The sequence below is a fragment of the Centruroides sculpturatus genome, unplaced genomic scaffold (assembly GCF_000671375.1).
Source record: "Centruroides sculpturatus isolate CEXI.00-Female unplaced genomic scaffold, Cexi_2.0 scaffold98, whole genome shotgun sequence".
NCBI classification, from domain to species: Eukaryota; Metazoa; Arthropoda; class Arachnida; order Scorpiones; family Buthidae; genus Centruroides; species Centruroides sculpturatus.
The window spans coordinates 154,141-172,248 of record NW_019384476.1 but is presented as its reverse complement, the minus strand read 5'-3'; the positions used below and the strand labels follow the sequence as shown (position 1 = coordinate 172,248).

General features: G+C 31.1%; 3 protein-coding genes across 5 annotated transcripts in view; 1 reads left to right on the top strand and 2 right to left on the bottom strand.

The window, feature by feature from the left end:
* The window catches only part of LOC111621316 (U3 small nucleolar RNA-interacting protein 2-like), a 40,501-nt gene extending 38,452 nt beyond the window's left edge, over nucleotides 1–2,049 (bottom strand). The window contains exons 1-2 of the mRNA XM_023363401.1: nucleotides 1,995–2,049; nucleotides 1,732–1,883 (exon numbers count right to left, since the gene is read on the bottom strand). Coding sequence (XP_023219169.1) covers nucleotides 1,732–1,788 — 57 coding nt within the window. The 5' untranslated portion in view covers nucleotides 1,789–1,883; nucleotides 1,995–2,049. The remainder of the gene's footprint in view (nucleotides 1–1,731; nucleotides 1,884–1,994) is intronic.
* A 2,643-nt stretch (nucleotides 2,050–4,692) lies between these two features.
* LOC111621313 (spatacsin-like) overlaps nucleotides 4,693–18,108 on the bottom strand; it is a 50,447-nt gene continuing 37,031 nt past the window's right edge. For 2 of the 3 annotated variants that reach the window (XM_023363396.1, XM_023363397.1), the window contains exons 18-27: nucleotides 15,016–15,146; nucleotides 14,743–14,944; nucleotides 13,579–13,746; nucleotides 13,359–13,501; nucleotides 11,578–11,685; nucleotides 7,615–7,783; nucleotides 7,458–7,531; nucleotides 5,801–5,950; nucleotides 5,573–5,724; nucleotides 4,693–4,940 (exon numbers count right to left, since the gene is read on the bottom strand). In XM_023363396.1, the coding sequence (XP_023219164.1) occupies nucleotides 4,742–4,940; nucleotides 5,573–5,724; nucleotides 5,801–5,950; nucleotides 7,458–7,531; nucleotides 7,615–7,783; nucleotides 11,578–11,685; nucleotides 13,359–13,501; nucleotides 13,579–13,746; nucleotides 14,743–14,944; nucleotides 15,016–15,146 (1,496 nt within the window). In that variant the 3' untranslated portion in view covers nucleotides 4,693–4,741. Of the gene's footprint in view, nucleotides 4,941–5,572; nucleotides 5,725–5,800; nucleotides 5,965–7,457; nucleotides 7,532–7,614; nucleotides 7,784–11,577; nucleotides 11,686–13,358; nucleotides 13,502–13,578; nucleotides 13,747–14,742; nucleotides 14,945–15,015; nucleotides 15,147–18,108 lie in introns of those variants that run through there. The other variant, XR_002756050.1, reaches the window with a different exon arrangement.
* Nucleotides 5,869–6,921, top strand: LOC111621314. The gene is given in 1 exon segment (XM_023363399.1): nucleotides 5,869–6,921. A coding segment is annotated over 1 exon segment (633 nt). The 5' UTR covers nucleotides 5,869–6,259; the 3' UTR covers nucleotides 6,893–6,921.

Below are 18,108 nucleotides of genomic sequence, written 5' to 3'. Positions count from 1 at the left end.
CAGGGGTGTCCAACCTTTTTGTTTCTCTGGGCCGCATTGGAAGAAGTCAAGGAGATTTGGGCCACAAGTTTACATAATATATACTTGTGGCCTAATATACAAGTATATTTAAGGATTAACATGTGTAGATTATAATAATAAATATTAAAACTTTATCACGAAAAAGGATATTTTTAAAAATTACTTCTATAGACACTTTCAATTTTTACTTAGAATATACAGTATATAAATTCATTTATTTTTTTCGAGTATTTTTTACGTCAAACAAAAAAAAGTAGCCACATTTGGCGCAAATGTAGCCAAATCTTGCAGCGTTGGAAGAAATACTAAATAAAGCTGGAGTTGTGATTCAAAGGATTATAGGTCCAAATGAGGGGGGAAAGGAGAAAAAGGACAAAAGGTAAAGATGTGAGAAAGGTTGGAAAATTAAGGGTCAATATTTGCATAACAGATCTATTTACCCTTTCTCACTACTTTTTACCTTTTGTCCTTTCTCGCCTTTCCCTCCTTTTCCCAAATTTGGGTTTATAATCCTTTGAGTCATAACTCCAGCTTTATTTATTAATTAATCCTTCCTGATTCACACATCTCCAAATATTTGAAAATATTTCCTTTCCGCTCAAAAATAAAATATAAATGAAGGTTTACAGCTTTGTGAAACTTCTGAGTTTATGCCGTTGAAATAAATAAATAATAAAAAAATTAAAACATTTGTCAGTTTTGTTTACATGTTTACATGGGCCGCATGCGGCCCGTGGGCTGGACACCCCTGATTTAGATGATCATCATATTTTTTCTTAGAAAAGATAAGCTTGGCACTTGGAAGTGATTTGTAGAAAATAATAATGCAGGTAAAAATTTTGAGTACCACTTCCAAGTGTCAAGCTTACCTTTTCCAAAGAAAAACTCAAAAAACTTTTGACTGTTGTCTAAATTGTCATCAGTTTTTACTTGGTGCAATTTTTACATCTCAGATGTTCTTGTTTGAATAATATTATTTATCATTATTTTCTGTTTTGTTTTATGTACATTGTAAATTGAGGTCAGACTAATGAGTAGTTAAATTACCCCCTACCCCCATAAAATAGGCCTTTGTCTTTTAGAAATTATAACTGAAAATTATCATACTTCTTTTGTGGTACTGTACATTTACTTAATTAACCTTCTGTTCAAGTGCCAGAAAATTCATGCAAAAGCCCTTGCCAGTTTTTTTCTCTTTTTTTCTGTTTATTTTACTTGTTTATGTTGATTCAACTATAAAACGTTAACTAGTAATAATCTGGCAGCTTCTTTCAATCTTCACTTCTCTTGATAATACACAGAAAGTCTAAAATGCTTTGGTTTTCTAAAAGGCTTTTGATCCACGAAATAATTATTCAATAGTGAAAAAACTTTTAGCCATGATATAAGATTTAAAATAAAAACTATTAACCTTCTATCCGTTCATGCTCCAAAATATGATGAATCTTAACTGGGTTGACACCTAACTGTTTTAACACATGACAATATTTTCATATAATTTATGCCATTTTGATCTTTTAAAAAGTTACAAATCATTTAAAAATTCAAAATATAGAAAACTGCCAATATTTCGCATTATAAAAATCAGCTTTGCTCAATACAAACGTTTTGAGTTTGAAATTAAATCATCATAATTTGAAACAACTAATCGGAATACAAATATCTTAAATTACAAAATTTTTGAGTGTCATCAAAATACGATTTCCAAACCTTTCTTTTCCCACGTTTAGAAGCAGTTTTAGGAGGATGACGAATAAACAACGACATGCTTCAAGATTTCAACTTCTCTTAAACAATATACACGTGGTCTTCGATGGAGAAACACATGACAAATTGAATTTTAAGTGTTGCCAATACACATTCTAAATAAAATTTATCAAAATTAAACGTAACTTTTTCAAAGCATTTAGTGTTCAAATAAATAATTATAAAGAAATAATTAATTTTATTAAACTTTATGAGATACACTATACCAGTATTCTTCAACCTTGGGTTCGCGGAAATTTCCTGCCGGACCGCGAAAAATTTCGTACGCTGGCAGGAAATTTTGTAATAATAAAATAATTAGATTTTAAACTTGTAATTAATATAAGCAGTTTTTATTTATTTTTTATTGTTGCAATTGTTTAAATAAAGTTACGACAGTCACGCGCGTAACTCGCCTCTATGCAGTCTAAATCTAAAAAAATTTACATTTAGCCTTCCGCTAGTTTGCGAAATATTCCTATTTTCGCAGGTGTGAAAAAGTTGAAGAACGCTACATTATGCAAAAATAAAAGAAATAAAATCATAGATTTTATTTCGAGAGATTTGTCTGATTTATCAAATTTAATGTATTAAAAATCAAAATATTATTTTTATACTAAACAACAATGGCCATTAATATAGAAAATGCCAGTAATGTAGGCCTAATTGAAATTTGTTGTATTCGATTTCTATTGGAATTACTAACGCATGTAGTGAAGAATAGTAACACTAAAGAGTCTACAATTACTTATAGCATTTTAATAAAACAATTTGCTAACATGCTATATTATTACTACCTAAAGGCATAATATACTAAAGACATTTTCATTTGCCGCATGAGTGAAGAAGTAATTATGTATATCAAAAGTGAAATGTAAGTCAGAATTTTTATTGGAAGTGTTTGATTTTATCAAAAATCAAATAAAAATTAAAATTTTATTGTGTCAAAAATCAAATGGTACTGCATTATCTGACTATAATAGAATTGAGATATTGAAATTTATTGAGTCAAATTTAGTTTTAGTATAGCTTATAGCAAAATATTTTATATTGATGTTCGGAATTTGATAAATAAATTAACTTCTGCATTTACATGGTGCAGAATGTCCACCGAGGAGGGGTAAAAGACGATTTTCTTAAATTCTACGTCTCGAGGCTCAAACGATCTTCGAAAATCGCACGAAATTCGTTTGAATAAATATCTTTTTCGTCGATTGGATGAAATAAATCAAATTATTAATATTTTGATTTATTTCACCCAATATTATTTCGCTTTTCGGAAATATTCCTCGGTCGCCGTCGGGGTTGCGGGTTTCGCGGATTAATTAATTTGACACTTCCGTTCGACTTGGTCCGTGACTGTTGATCGAACTTTGAAACTTTCGCTTGTATCTCACGCCAATACCGTGTTTCCCCGAAAATAAGACAGTGTCTTATATTAATTTTTGCTCTGAAAAGTGCGCTAGGTCTTATTTTCAGGGGAGGTCTTATTTTTTCCAGGAGGAAGAATTCACATTTATTATTGAACAAAAAAATTCCCAAGTCGAATTTAGACGAGAGTGACGTATATCCGATGTGTCGAACTGTCGCCTTTTTATAGCGTCAACATTGGACTCGATGACCAATTAGTGCTTACTGAACCGTAGCACTATGCAAATGTCATGTGGCGTGATTCCCGGCCAACCAATTAGCCATCACCAGCCGTAACGTTATGCAAATCTGTGATTCCCAAGCCATAGTCTTATGCAAATCATGCCGTGTGGCGTAATTGTCTGCTGACCAATCAGTGGCTGTACTTTCAAAAAGCCAACGGCCACTTTCAACCATCTGTCGATGACCGTTACGACTAAAAATAAACTTCGCTAGGTCTTACTTTCAGAGGGAGGTCTTATATTTCGCAAATCAGCAAAATCTGTGCTAGGTCTTATTTTCTGCGGATGTCTTATTTTCGGGGAAACACGGTATATTTTCTTTTCTGACGGCTAAGAATTTTTCTTTATGTCTTCATTACTTACAACCCGACAATTTTGCGTTCAAAGGAATGCTACATTCGTTTCCAAATTTTGTCATGTCTACCAGAGTCAGAGTCAAACCTCGATTTTTCTGATTAACATTCTGAACTTTCCTATCAGTTAGTTCGCGTCGACCCCGTGACCTCAAGGGGCTGCAATTTGAAAAAATTGTAACCTATAAATTTCCAATGCTATCCGTCCGACCGTTCGTCTTTCCTTAATCTTGGGAACTGAGTTAGTTAGATTAAATCCGAGAAGAGATATAGAATCCTAAGGGACAGGAGGACCCAATTAACTATATATGAACTTCCGATGCAAATCGAAAATCATGTTTTTTCAATTCAAAGCAGTTAATAGATTACAGGCACGACTCTATTGTTAAAGGAAAAGTATGATGTACAGGGGCAGGCCACTACTAATTTGAGGTGGAGAGCATATATTTTAAATTAAATGATTTAAAAATATGATTAAAAATTGCAGCCTGGCATTCTGATGATATTACAATAAATAATTGCTCCCTTTATATATATTTTTATAGCTTTCAGAGAATGAATGTAGGTTTGGTTTCTGATTGATCTTACTTCTGTCACACTTCTCTCATTCCCTGGTTCAGAATGAATTTAAAATGACAATGCTCATGATTGTTGAAAACACCCAATTGATCATTTTTACAGAATTAACAGACACAGTAATTCTAACAAATCATCAATAATTTCTTAAATAAGTCAGAATAAACAATTTTATTTTTTTGATTAAACTTTACAATGTATTCCAACAAAATAAACTTTATAATAAAGATATAAAATTATATAACTTTCATTAAATTTATTATACAAAAATTTACTCTTACATAACAATTACATTTATATATTAGAGATTTTCAAAATATATAAATGACAGTAAAGAAAAATACAAAGAATCTTTAATTATATATTGCACCTATAACAATAACATATACATTTTTAATTAGTATTTTTCTTTCTATGTTTTATTATTAAGTCCTTAATATAAGGACCTGAATCACCTTCTAAGAGATCACTGATTATGTCTTGAAAATCAAATTCTGAAGCTATCTTATACTTTGTCTCAGGATCAGTGCACTCTATCAGTTTCTTCATATTGTTAATTTGATTCTCAAATTTAGGATTCAACAAAAGCAATCTAGAAATAGGAAAAGAACTTAAACTTACAGCAAATAAGAATAAAATATAGTAATTTTTAAGATTAAAATACCATTTGATCTATATTTTTCATCTTTGATCTATGGCATTTTCTTCTCTTTTCTTATTTCATATAGTATAAACATCTATCTGTCTGGAGAGAGATGTGCACTGCATCCTTTCCAATCTTTGGTTCAGTTCTGTAAGATATTTTTCAACATTAACTCCATGCTTATTTTTCAGATGTACAGCTTAGCCTTTCTCAGCTATGTTTTACTCAACATCCAAACACAAAAGTGAATGGCACTTGAAGCAATTTTATTATGTTATTTTTCAATCATAATAAAATTGCTTCAACAAGAGCCATACACTTTTGTGTTTGGATGTTGAGTAAAACATAGCTGAGAAAGGCTAAGCTGTACATCTGAAAGATAAGCATGGAGTTAATGTTGAAAAATATCTTACAGAACTGAACCAAAGATTAAGGAAAGGATGCTGTGCACATCTCTCTCCAGACAGATGTTTATACTATATGAAATAAGAAAGGAGAAGAAAATGACATAGATCAAAGATGAAAAATATAGCTCAAGCTGTGTTTGAAACTGTTTTGTCTAATTGGAAGAATTAAAATACCTTCTTGCAATATCTTCAATTAAAATAGAAGTCAAACCAATATTTTTCTCAAATTCTGAAAAATATTCCCAATTTCCTTTTTCTATAACTTGCCTAAATAGAGCTGGAGCCCATGAATGATGATCTTTATATGCCTGAGATACTATATAGGCCTAAATAGAAAATATTTTATATAATTTGCTGTTCTAATTATGTACAGTACAAATAATAACAAATGAAATCTCTTACCTCACAAAATTTATTATGTTCTTCAATAAATTTGCTGACTTCTTTATCTATCAATCCAATGATCCATATTCCACTAGGAAGCAAATGAATTTGCAAAGCTACAAGTTTTGCTTGCAAAATACATTCTTCGGCATGAAACAAACAATCTGCCTAAAATAAATAAACTTTTCCAAATCACTTAAAACACACACACACACACCCACACACATATATATATACATATACTGCTGGCCATCCAAAATGCAACACCCTGAAGGAAGCATCCAAATCAAGTAAAATTTGCACCATGCGTTTGTGGCAATGAAATATGCAAATGATTAGCATTTCAGCACATATGCACATCATGGGTGCCTGTTGCACCACCTGCAAGCGCTATATAAAGAGAGAATAGAAGGCCATTTTGAAGTACTGGAATTGTTCTTTCATGCGTTTTTTTGGCGTAAGTAGCTTCAGTATGCCATGCAGAAGAAAACGAGCACATCTTTCAAGCATGTTTCTGAGTTTGACCGAGGAAGAATAGTTGCCTATAAGGATTGCGGATTATCCTTCAGAGAAATCAGTGATTGTGTCGGATGTAACCAAGCAACTGTGATGTGGATCTGCAACCGCTGGATGCAGGAGGGAACAATGGACCGACAGGACCAATTGCACCCACCTCATTGCACCACTGCACATGATGACAGGCATATCATGAGCATGGCAGTGAGGTAGCGTTGTGCCACATCATGAACCATATCACAACAAATTCAATCTGTTACTCAACAATCCGTGTCCACGTGTACCATTAGACGTCGTTTGCAGCAGAATGGAATGTCCACAAGGCATCCATTGCCACATTTACCATTGAGTCAAAACCACAGGCATTTGCACCAGCATTGTTGCAATGAACAACAGACATGGACAACCAAATGGAACAACATTGTTTTTGTTGATGAATCCCACTTCTGCCTGCAACACCACAATGGTTGGATTAGAGTCTGGAGACACTGTGGTGAGAGACTGATGAACTGTTGCCTTATTCATTTCCATACTGGTCCTAGACCCGGTATTATGGTTTGGGGAGGTATTGGATTCCACTCCTGCACCCCCTAGTACGCATTGCCGGTACACTGACCAGTCAGTGCTATATCTCTGAGGTGTTAGAGCCTGTTGTCCTCCCATACCTTCATAGCTTGCCAACGGTCACATTCCAACAGGATAATGCACACCACGTGGCACGCATTGCTCAAGACTTCTTCTTTGCCCATCAGATTGCATTGCTGCCTTAGCCTCCTTGTTCTCCCTATCTTTCACCTATAGAAAACATCTGGTCAATGATTGCAGAACGACTGGCCCAGGATACACCACCCACTGCTACACCGGATCAACTTTGGCAGTATGTAGAAGCAGCATGGAATGTTATACCCCAACAACATATCCAAAGCCTCTTTGAGTCAATGCCGAGGTGTGTAGCAGCGGTTATAGCCAATAATGGCGGCAACACTCCATATTGATTCCATCATCTTCCTCACTTCACAAGAGACTGTATTTTCAACCATTTGATCTTTATACAACGTGTTATCTCCCAAATAAATTTGGCTATGATATCTCTGGTCCTTCTTAGTGTTGCATTTTGGATGGCCAGCAGTATATGTATATATTATATTATATGAAATACCTTGCAAAAACTCTCTGCTGCATCAGCAAATTCATGCATTGTAGTTACCAAATCATCTTTGACATTTGCATTACCTACATTATAAGAGATATGATAAAGAAAAATAATCAAGACTTATCAAATTAACAAAGAATTAATAAGTAATTAATTTATTCACCAGTTTTCTTCTTTCTTATTTTTATAACAGAATCTCTTGCAGATTTTTCCAGTATCTCTGCAATCTCTCGAAACATGCTGAAGTTCAAAGCCAACATTGAATATACATCTGAATCTACTGTCTGACAACGTTTTAAATAATCTAATAAGGCAAGTCGAAGATTTGGAACCTTTAAACAAAAGCACACATACATTTTCAAAAAATAATTATAATAAGAAATGTAAAGTATATATATTTCAAAACATACTGGGGCCTTAGTCTCAAGTTTTTTGTGTTGTACTTGAATGGACATCATTGAATTCATTCATGTTACTATAACTCACATAATTGGTAGTCTCGAGTTAAACCTGTCGAGCAAACTCAAAAGGTGAGCAAAAATAAGTCATATTCACTTGGTTATGTATACTGTTAAACATGATGGGATTATTTACAATGCATCTGGGTTTGCAACTATAATGATTTGACCAATCAACTTAACTGTAACAAGTTGTAAACAAATCAATGTGGATTGAGTGGCTCACTTGCCAAATCGATTAACTCCACAAAAAGAATAAAAATTGATAATATAAATTATTTTTTAAAATTCCCTTTAAACTTTAAATTTAAATAAACATTGCAGAATGTATTTTTACATATTGTTATATATGTAATGATCATTTTATATATCATTGTAGCTTTAATATAATGATATATAAAATTAGTTACACAAAAAATTTGAAAATAATGACAATTATATTAAGGATTTACAAATGGAGTTAGTCAATTTGGCCTGCAAATGGCTCAATTATTACAAACAATTGCTTTTAGCCTTTGGTTTAATTAAATATCTACTAATGTGGGGTAGATAATGACTTATCACACCAGTGATAATAAGCACAAACACTCAGGTATCAATGTAGTACATTTAAAAAAAACAAAAGGGGTGCACATTAAAACTAGATTAGATGAGTAATTAACATGAACTATTCTGATGCAAAGTCCAAAATGCATTTTGGACTTTGCATCAGAATAGTTCCTCTGAACATTTTGGACTATCAGAATAGTCTCCTCAGAATAGTTTTTATATTAATACCAACTGAAGAGAGACTATCGGAATAGTCCTTCTTCAGTTGGTATTAATATAAAAAGGTTATAATACTTAAAATTATACAAGACAAACAAATTGCTATAGAGGTAAAATCAGTGAACATTAAATGGGTGTAAAGGAGACAAGCATAATGTGGCTTCATAATGCTACAAGGTGGCTTGACTAAGGGTTATATAACAGTAAAAAGATGGAGTTTGAAGGTGGCATTACTACAAGGTGCAGCATTATGAAGGAGGTATGGTACAGGCAACATCTAGTGACTAACTTCTTAATGGCCAACCTTCATTCCATCACATCTTAATTAGTTTGCACATGTTAGTTACTTTTAGTTAGTTACAGTTACTTTTGTGTTATAGCAATATAGGATGCAAGAACAAAATGGATGTCTCCAATGTTTTATCTAAAAAAATTAATGAAGAACAGAAAGACATATTAGTCACACACACAAAAAATAATAAAAAAATGAACAGTGGAAAATTTGACAATGAATTTACTAGAAAAAAACATTTCAATATGTGGAAAGAATTAGTTCAAAATTTATATGCATGTGTTGGAGCTAAAAAGTCTGTAGTGGGATGGAAAAAAGTAATTATTTTAATATAATCCTTTCTTCAGTTTTCTTCCTTGATCTATATCTTAAATTGTTCAATGAACTTAACACTTCTGATTAATAAATAATCTTAATATACTGTCTATACTCTTAATAATTTATATTATATAATTGGTCAAAAAATTCGTTGCCTTCTTAAACAATGTCTTTCAGCTCTTTCTAATACTTCGATTGCGATCAGAATAGCATATCCATCAGCCATTTTCACTTTAGTGTAGAGATCTCACAGGCTCAATTCAAAGTGAGTAGGAAGTCTCACGGTGAGATGGGAAAGCATGAAAGTTATAACTCGAGACTACGAATTTGATGTCAGAGTATGATACGATACTATGGATACCTCCATGTTGGGAGTTGTAACATGAAAAACTTGAGACAAAGGGTCCTGGATGATCAGTCTTTTCCAGATTACAAGCATTTATTGTGCAAAAACTATGCTAAGTAGAATCATAAAGTTTAGAAACCAGCCTAAACTATGCCATAGACACAGATAATGACTACTACTGAGTTATAATTGGTGATTTTGTTTCATGAAACTACAGAATACATTAAATTTTCTCCTGCAAAGATGCCATTTTGATACTGGTGACTGCAGTGCCACCTGAACCATTCAGTCTGTATACATTACAGCAGGAAAATAAAAGCTCTGGGAATCAGTTTATGACATTATGACTGTCCTGTATATTTACACTCACTGACATAAGTCTTTCCCTGATTACAAAGTTACACACCAAGAAGGCATTAAAATCAAATGAAACTTTACTACCACTGTCATTATGTTTGCAGTAATATGTGATTACAATGTCATAACAGAATAAGCATGTTAAATCAGTCTCAGACAGATAATGGGATGAAAACTGACCCAAAACTGACCCAAAAGTAGGTATTGGTAAATGATTAATTAAATTTTTAGTATTGCTCTATACAAAGGTTTCTCTCACTCTGAAAGTTTCTAGATGTGAAAATGTATTGAGTATATGGCAACATCTGCTGCATATGCAATAAAGCAATCCTGAGGAAGAGATATCACTAGTTTGTTGCTGCCTGCAAGTACCCAAAACAGAAGTGGTATCATTTTGACTGGAAAAAAATCAATGGAGGTTCAATCAATCAAAAAAAAATCAATAATCATCAGCATTTTTAGGCAATTATGATTTATGATTTTAAATCTGGTTTTTTTTGAGTCAGAGAATGTCTTGTATGTTCTTAGGCAATCTTTCTGGACTAAATACACAGGTTTTTGATAGTTTGATGAATTTTAATGTGACAAACATGCTTGAAAGATAAAGCTAGAAATGACTGTATGTCTACTGCAGTTACCTAAGAGAATATGGCTCATCTCTGGATAGTCCAAAATCAGAGAGGTTCCCTGGATAAGTCACAAAGAGATTAAGAACACCTTGTAAATCAAATTAGCAGCAATGTACAAAACTGTTCACACACACTTTCACATAAGAAAAATTACATATTGGTAGATGCCGCATTCTTTTCACTGAGGAACAAAAGGAGACTTGTATGGAATGGTGTTGCAACATGATTGAAAAATCATAAACCAAGAAACCAAGCAGCAATCTCATATTTGGATTTTTCCCTAAAAGAAAGTTCCTCCAAAACTGAAGTGTTGATCAACAAATGGTGATCTTGTTCTTTAAAAAAATGGACACATTTGGTACCATTCCACCAGTGGAAAGAAAAACTGTTACTACTGAACAGTACATCACTGTTTGTCTAACCACATTCTTCTGGGAAATTTGTAGGTAGCCAGAGAATAGACTGCAATGTCTTCTTGATCACAACAATGCATCTGCCCATACAGTCACAAAAATGAAGTTTCTGAATAAATTGAAATTATATTTCCAACTAATGATCCATCCACCCACCCTACAGCACTTTCTTTCTCTTTCCAATAGTGAAAGAGGGCCTAATGGACACTGCTTTTTGTTGCCAAATGATGATGTCAGTGCCTATCAATTGGTGGCCATCTTTGAAGAAGAATGGTTGATATGTTTTTACTGGATGAATAGTTGCATTCAGTATCACAAAGAAGTGCTTTGAGAAATTGGGAACAATGTTGATAAGTTTCACACACAACTTTTCATGTATCTGGAAACTTTCAGAGTGGCCTTCATAATGATAAAAGATATAAATAAATAAATAAATATATATATATATTTAATATAGATTTAATTTTCATTTTATACTAGAATTTTGTTTTGAAAAAAATTATTGATAGAAAATGAAATTTTATTCTAAGATAAATAGTAATTACCTTTTCCATACCCTTACGAAATAGAAGTTCAAATTGTCTGCTTTCTCTAAGAATATCAAAAATATAAGTCATTTCACTATATCTTCCAATTCCTGTTAACAGCCGTACCTATTTAAAAATAAAAAAATATGTGCATTTTCATTAATAGAATGAAAATCAATAATTGGTCATCTGTGTAATCAGTTAAGCAGAGTGCTATTGAAAAGGTACAATATTTAGTTTTTAAAGAAAGTAATTAAATGACAAAAATGTAAAATAATCTATTAAAGAGGATTCCTGTTTTTTTTTTTCTCTTTGCACTTGCCTCAAATGCTATTTTCACCAATAGAAAACATCTTTAGAATTGATACAAGAGCCTTTTAAGGCATACTTGTGGATTTGTGTGGATTTTTGCAGATCTTGCAAATCTAGGGTCAGTAAAGTGTTTCAAAAGCATGAACTCATCTCAGATTACTTTTGATTTTGAATGTTGTTCTTCACTGACAGATAATTATTGCATTATTGCACTCATCACTGCATCTCATCTTTGTACTATATTGAAAGTTCAAGCATTTATGTAAAAGCTACCCTTAGTTTTAAATATTATGAAAAATCAAACTGCAAAGAAAAAAGAGAATTAATTAATCTTTAAGATGCATGTTTTTGTTTCTACAACAAATTTAAACTGAAAATCTTATTTTTTTTAAGGGACTTATGAAACCAACCATTCAACCAATCTATTTCTTCAGAAATAAAATGGTTGAATGGTTGGTTTCATAAGAAAAGTGTCTTTTTCTGTTAAAATAGAAGATAATAACAAGACTGCTCCCAGATATTCTTGATCAAAATAGCCAAAACATCAAATTTTTTTAGTTGAAATTTAAAAATATGACAAATAGTATATTTAGAGAAAAAACTCAAAAACATGCTTTTAAACATAGCTGATTCAATTGCCAGCTATGTCATAAGACCTTCTGGAAAAAGAGCGCAGAAAATATGTGCCAATTCTTAATTTCATTATTGATATTCCCAAGGAATAATTTTGTTTGCAGCATCTATATCTTTCAAATGAGTGTAAAGTCATTTGAAGTGAACTGAACAATGAATAGAAGAGAGAATGAATAGACTGCTATAAAGTAGTCTAGCTTGAATCTAGCAGTCAGATGACAGGTGATAGGTCAGTGCTGGGACTCAGGTTCAAATCTACTTGTAAAACAAAACTGTTTTGATAGAATAAGGCAACATAACAAACACATCACAAGAAAACTACCTCTCAGAAAGATTTTCTATGGGAAACTGGTCCTATTTAGGTATTAGATTTGTAAAGAAGACCTGGAAACTCCAAGTGGCCAGCTCATTGTTTAAGTACAAACATGGAACCAACTTCCAGTTTGAATACTGTAATTTCATCAACTTGGTGACTGGTGGCTTTTGAAAGTCAAAGTTTCAGGAGTGAAATGATCCTGGTATATCATGAAACTTCCGGATTCCATCCCTAATCACCCAGCCATTGTGATTATGGGTTTGAGTGAATACAAGATGAGTATTGTATTGATCATATTGAATCATGATGATTAAAAGTCATCTTAGTTTTTAGCTTTTTTATCCCCATGCACTAGCACTGAAATCCTGATACTTCAGCTGTCTGCTTTTATGAAAAATACAACCAAGATTAAGATTATTTTTAACTTAATTTTAACCTAATGATGAATTAACAAGAATTAAATTATATTAGGAAGATCAATGGGATTGAGAAAATGTGACCATTTAGAAGTTTGAATAATAATAATAATAATAATAACCAATAATTGAAATTCTTGACTATCTGTTAAGTTTCTTGCCAAATTTCTAGCTCTATGAAGTACTTTTGAAATTCCTTCCATATTACAAGTGGCACTGAAACAATCATGGGATCTAATATAGAGTTCCACCACCAAACTCAGATCTGTAAAGATATATTTGCTAATTTATACAAAACTTAAATATTATATTTATATTATGTGAATAATGCAGATTGATTACTTGATTTTGTCCAGACATTCACTTTCTTTTCCATTTCTCTGTCAATGATATTCAGAAGTCTTGTTCCCAGTAAAGAAGGATCATCACATAAATGTAGTAATTGTTGAAAACTTTTGGTATTACTGGGATTAAATATCAATTCATTATTACTCTGGGGTATTGAAAATTCTGAAAAAATGTTTTAGAATTAGAGAAGTATAAAAACATTCATTTATTTGAATAAATAATTGAAAATAATTAAGATATCAAGTTAACAAAGCCATTTGGTTTATCTTGTAATAAAAGTACAAAACTTTCACTATTTACAGTGGGTGATTGGTTAACGAACATAATCCATTCCAAGACTTTGTTCATTATCCGAATTGTTCGTTACCCGATTATCGATTTACCGTAGGTTTCTATGGGAATTTAATTCATTCTGGAGACCACCAAAAAATATATACTTTCTTACTATGTTTATTCATATGTAATAATACATGGTCTTGCATTTTTATTAGTCATGTTTTTTCCGTTTGTGGGGTTTAAAGAATCTGTCCAATGTCGATTGCTTTTCTGTCTTCTTCATGATTTTTCAGAAGTAATGTAGACATCCCTAGGCCTATTAACCTCAACCTGGTTTGGATGCCATTCTAAGACCGTTGTTCTGACATCATCCCACTTCAAAAGATCTTTAACAGCAGATATCAGCATAAATCCACTTTTTCAGAAGAAAACATAAAAGAAATTGTTTCTGTCAGAAATATAAAAGGTTGGAATTACAAGGGAGAGTTTCAAAGCTCGGGGAAATACTATCTGATCAGTATATACCGGGTTGAATGTCGATGTCGACGTCTCCTGTGCTCCAAAAAGTTTCGAATTGTTGCCTGAAGAGAAAGGAAGATCAATCGGTATTCGTTATTTTACGTAGCTTCTTCTTGTGTTTGTTCAGTGAAGTGTTTGTTGTCCGATCATAAAAATCTTTCGTGAAAGTGTTTGTTATCCAATCACCCACTGTATTTTGAATAAATTTTTTATAAATAATATTTAATATATATTTCTCTGTCTACATATATTTATTATATATTATGTTGAAAATAATACTTTTTTATATTTTGACAGATTATAGCATTTCTATGTAATAGGAAGAGTTAGAATTATATCTTTTTAGATAAATAATATAAATACCTGCAATTCCTGTATATATTTGTAAACATGACATCACTTCTTCACTAAGGAATTCTGTGATCTCATCATTGCTTACTGAATTTGCAATTAATAAATCTTTTGCTAAGGCATATTTTTCAGGATATGAACAGGTTAATATAGTTTTAATCAATGAAAATGATTTTGACTGACTTTTTATATCATCATAAGTTTGATCAAGAATCTGAAATGAGAAATATTTTATAAATTTAATTTAATTATTTTAAATAGTTTCTTAATATAATTTAAACTTACCTTTGCAACAGAATAATATATTAATATTCTTTTACAAGCTAATGTTGCATCTTTAGATATTGCACCTAACTTTCTGATGGTATTTATAACTTCATTCTGATGAGAAGAAATGTGTGATGCTAAATCTCCTTCTGTGAATTAAATATATAAAAACTCCAATAAAATTTATTTTGAAATATAAATGCAGTGAGTTTTCCTTAGACATATAATTAAATATTTATAATAAAATAATAGTAATATTTTGAACACACACTAACATAATATAAGACAACAATCAGAGATTCTCCTATGATGAAAGAATTTGTAAAACTAATTTTGGATTTCATTGAAATTCTGCTACTTCATTTTCAAGTAGTTCTGTTATGTAGATGTATTGATTTTCCACATTGAATTTGATAAACTTGATTTTGTAAAGAGCTTGTAAATCTGATGATTATGATGTAGATTTTATCCTCAATGTTAAACTATTTAAGCAAGAAACAAATAAACTTTTTGGGTATAAGAATATCAAATTATAATTGCTGAAAAACATTCAATAGTGTAGTATAAAACAGTATATTTTGGTGCTAAAATGCTAAGTAATGTCTGGTTGATAAGCATAAAATTTATTTTTTTTTAAATACAAAAATAGATACTAGTTGCTTGGCACAAGATAAGAGCTATAAAGCAGATGATCAAAAATTGACACTTGACCTCACATCAAATCTCAAATTGTTAAAATGTTGCAACAATTTTACTGGGAAATTTTTGACCATCTGCATTATAGCCCTGATCTCATGTCAAGTGACATCACTTGTTTTTGCATTTAAAGAAATGGTTTGAAAAATGATGATGAAATACTCAGTAATCCTTTTTATTTTTAGTTTAAAAAATCAGCAACAGACTTCTTTGACAATAAGAAAACTGGTAACATGTCATCTAAAATGTATAAAAGTCAATGGCAACTGTGTGTGTCTCTTTTTTGGCTATAATAAATTATTTTTGTCTTTCATGCTTTTTTTCTTATTTTAAAATGAATTTTATTTTAAAAACATCCTTAAATATAAAGAACAAAAAAAGGATGATATCATCAAAATAGTAAATATACAAAAATTCCCAATACTTTTAAAAAATCACTTAAGGTTAAAATGAATTATATATCAAGCACAACTGGAATCCTCACAAAACAACTAAGAGTACAAGAATATATTCTTGTATCAAAACAAATTGGCATTATATTTGTGATAGGAACCTTCTTGGACTAGAATTTAAGTTCCATGAGTTAATACCAAGCTGGCATTGTTATTTAAATATTCCTCCATTATGGAAACTGATAAATCTATGGTCAGTTCTTCTAAGGATATTTTATTTAATTAAAAAAAAAAGGGGGAAGGGACATCTTTTGGACTCATTGATTTGAGTGAAGTTTCATCAGTCTTAGTGTTCCATATTTATGTTTAGGAACACTAAGACTGATTTAATGTATGAAGACACTAAGACTAGGGATATGTTCATTTTGATTTAACTTCTTTAAGAGCATAAAATATTCAAATTGCTCTTCGAGTGAATTTAAAAATACAGTAAACTCCCAATTATCCAGGCTAATAGTGGGGAGAGGTAGCACGGATAATCCAAACTATAATTATTTATTTCTAAAATACAACATGTAGATTCACCTTTTACAAATTTTTCAATTAACGTTAGTTTTTACTTTATAGTAAATACGACTTTCTTACGATTATTAGGCATTTTAAGGGTACTTATCTGAAAATTAAAAAACTAATCTTATTTTACGTAATTTTACATTAAAAGTATTTGTGGGAGAGTTATTTGAAAAAAATATTATGTATAATATGTATTATACATACGTACATATAATCAAATCTTAAATTGTAATATATATTATAACATGCAACTAAACAAAACTTTGAATAAATGTACTCACTATCGTTTTCTCCTCCGAAAAGAAATGTCTGGCGCGAAAGAAGCAGCCTAACTAAAACCAGTCCAGCTAACTTCAGATACCCCCACCACCTGCTTCAAACATCTAAATACGAACACGTGCACACTTATAGGATGCATAAATATGAAAGCAAGCAACTATTTAAAAAATACATACACATAATTATTTTTTTTAAATTAAATTCATGCATGGATAATCCGCAAACCGGATAATCTGTGCACAGATAATCGGGAGTTTACTGTATGCTATTTTGAATGTATCTTAAAATTATTTCATTTTAGAATCAAAAACATTGTATTTTAGGCAGTTTTTCAACTTATAAATCATATCTTGATAAACTATCTAAATACAGAATTATTAAATGATTTTTTGCATATTTGATAAGATATTTGAGATAAAATGACAAATATTGTTTTGTCTATTAGAATATTCAATAATCATTGAGAAAAAATTTCTTTTAAATGGATCTTATCTGTAAAACAATTATATTTCATTGTTAAAAACATCTTGTAAAAATTTACAAAAGAAAATAATTATTATAATAATATCAAATTTATACAACATATCTTTTGATTGTTAAATTTTGTACATACTGTATGTATCCTTTCTTTTATTTTATATTTTACACATATAGTTATTATTTTAATATTATATATCAGAGGTGTCCAACCTTTTTGTTTCTCTGGGCCGCATTGGAAGAAGTCAAGGAGTTTTGGGCCACAAGTATATATAATATATACTTGTGGCCCAATATACAAGTATATTTAAGGATTAACATGTCTAGATTATAATAATAAGTATTAAAACTTTATCACGAAAAAGAATATTTTAAAAAATTGCCAAAGCGCCAAATGATATTTTTTTACGTCAAACTAAAAAAGTAGCCACATTTGGCGCAATGTAGCCAAATCTTGCAATGCTGGAAGGAATACTAAATAAAGCTGGAGTTGTGACTCAAAGGATTATAGAGCCAAATTCGGAAAAAGAAGAGAAAGGACAAAAGATAAAGAAGTGAGAAAGGTTGGAAAATTAAGACTCAATATTTGCCTAACAGAAGAACTATTTAACCTTTCTGACAACTTTTTATCTTTTGTCCTTTCTCTCCTTTCACCAAATTTGGGTCTATAATCCTTTGAGTCACAACTCCAGCT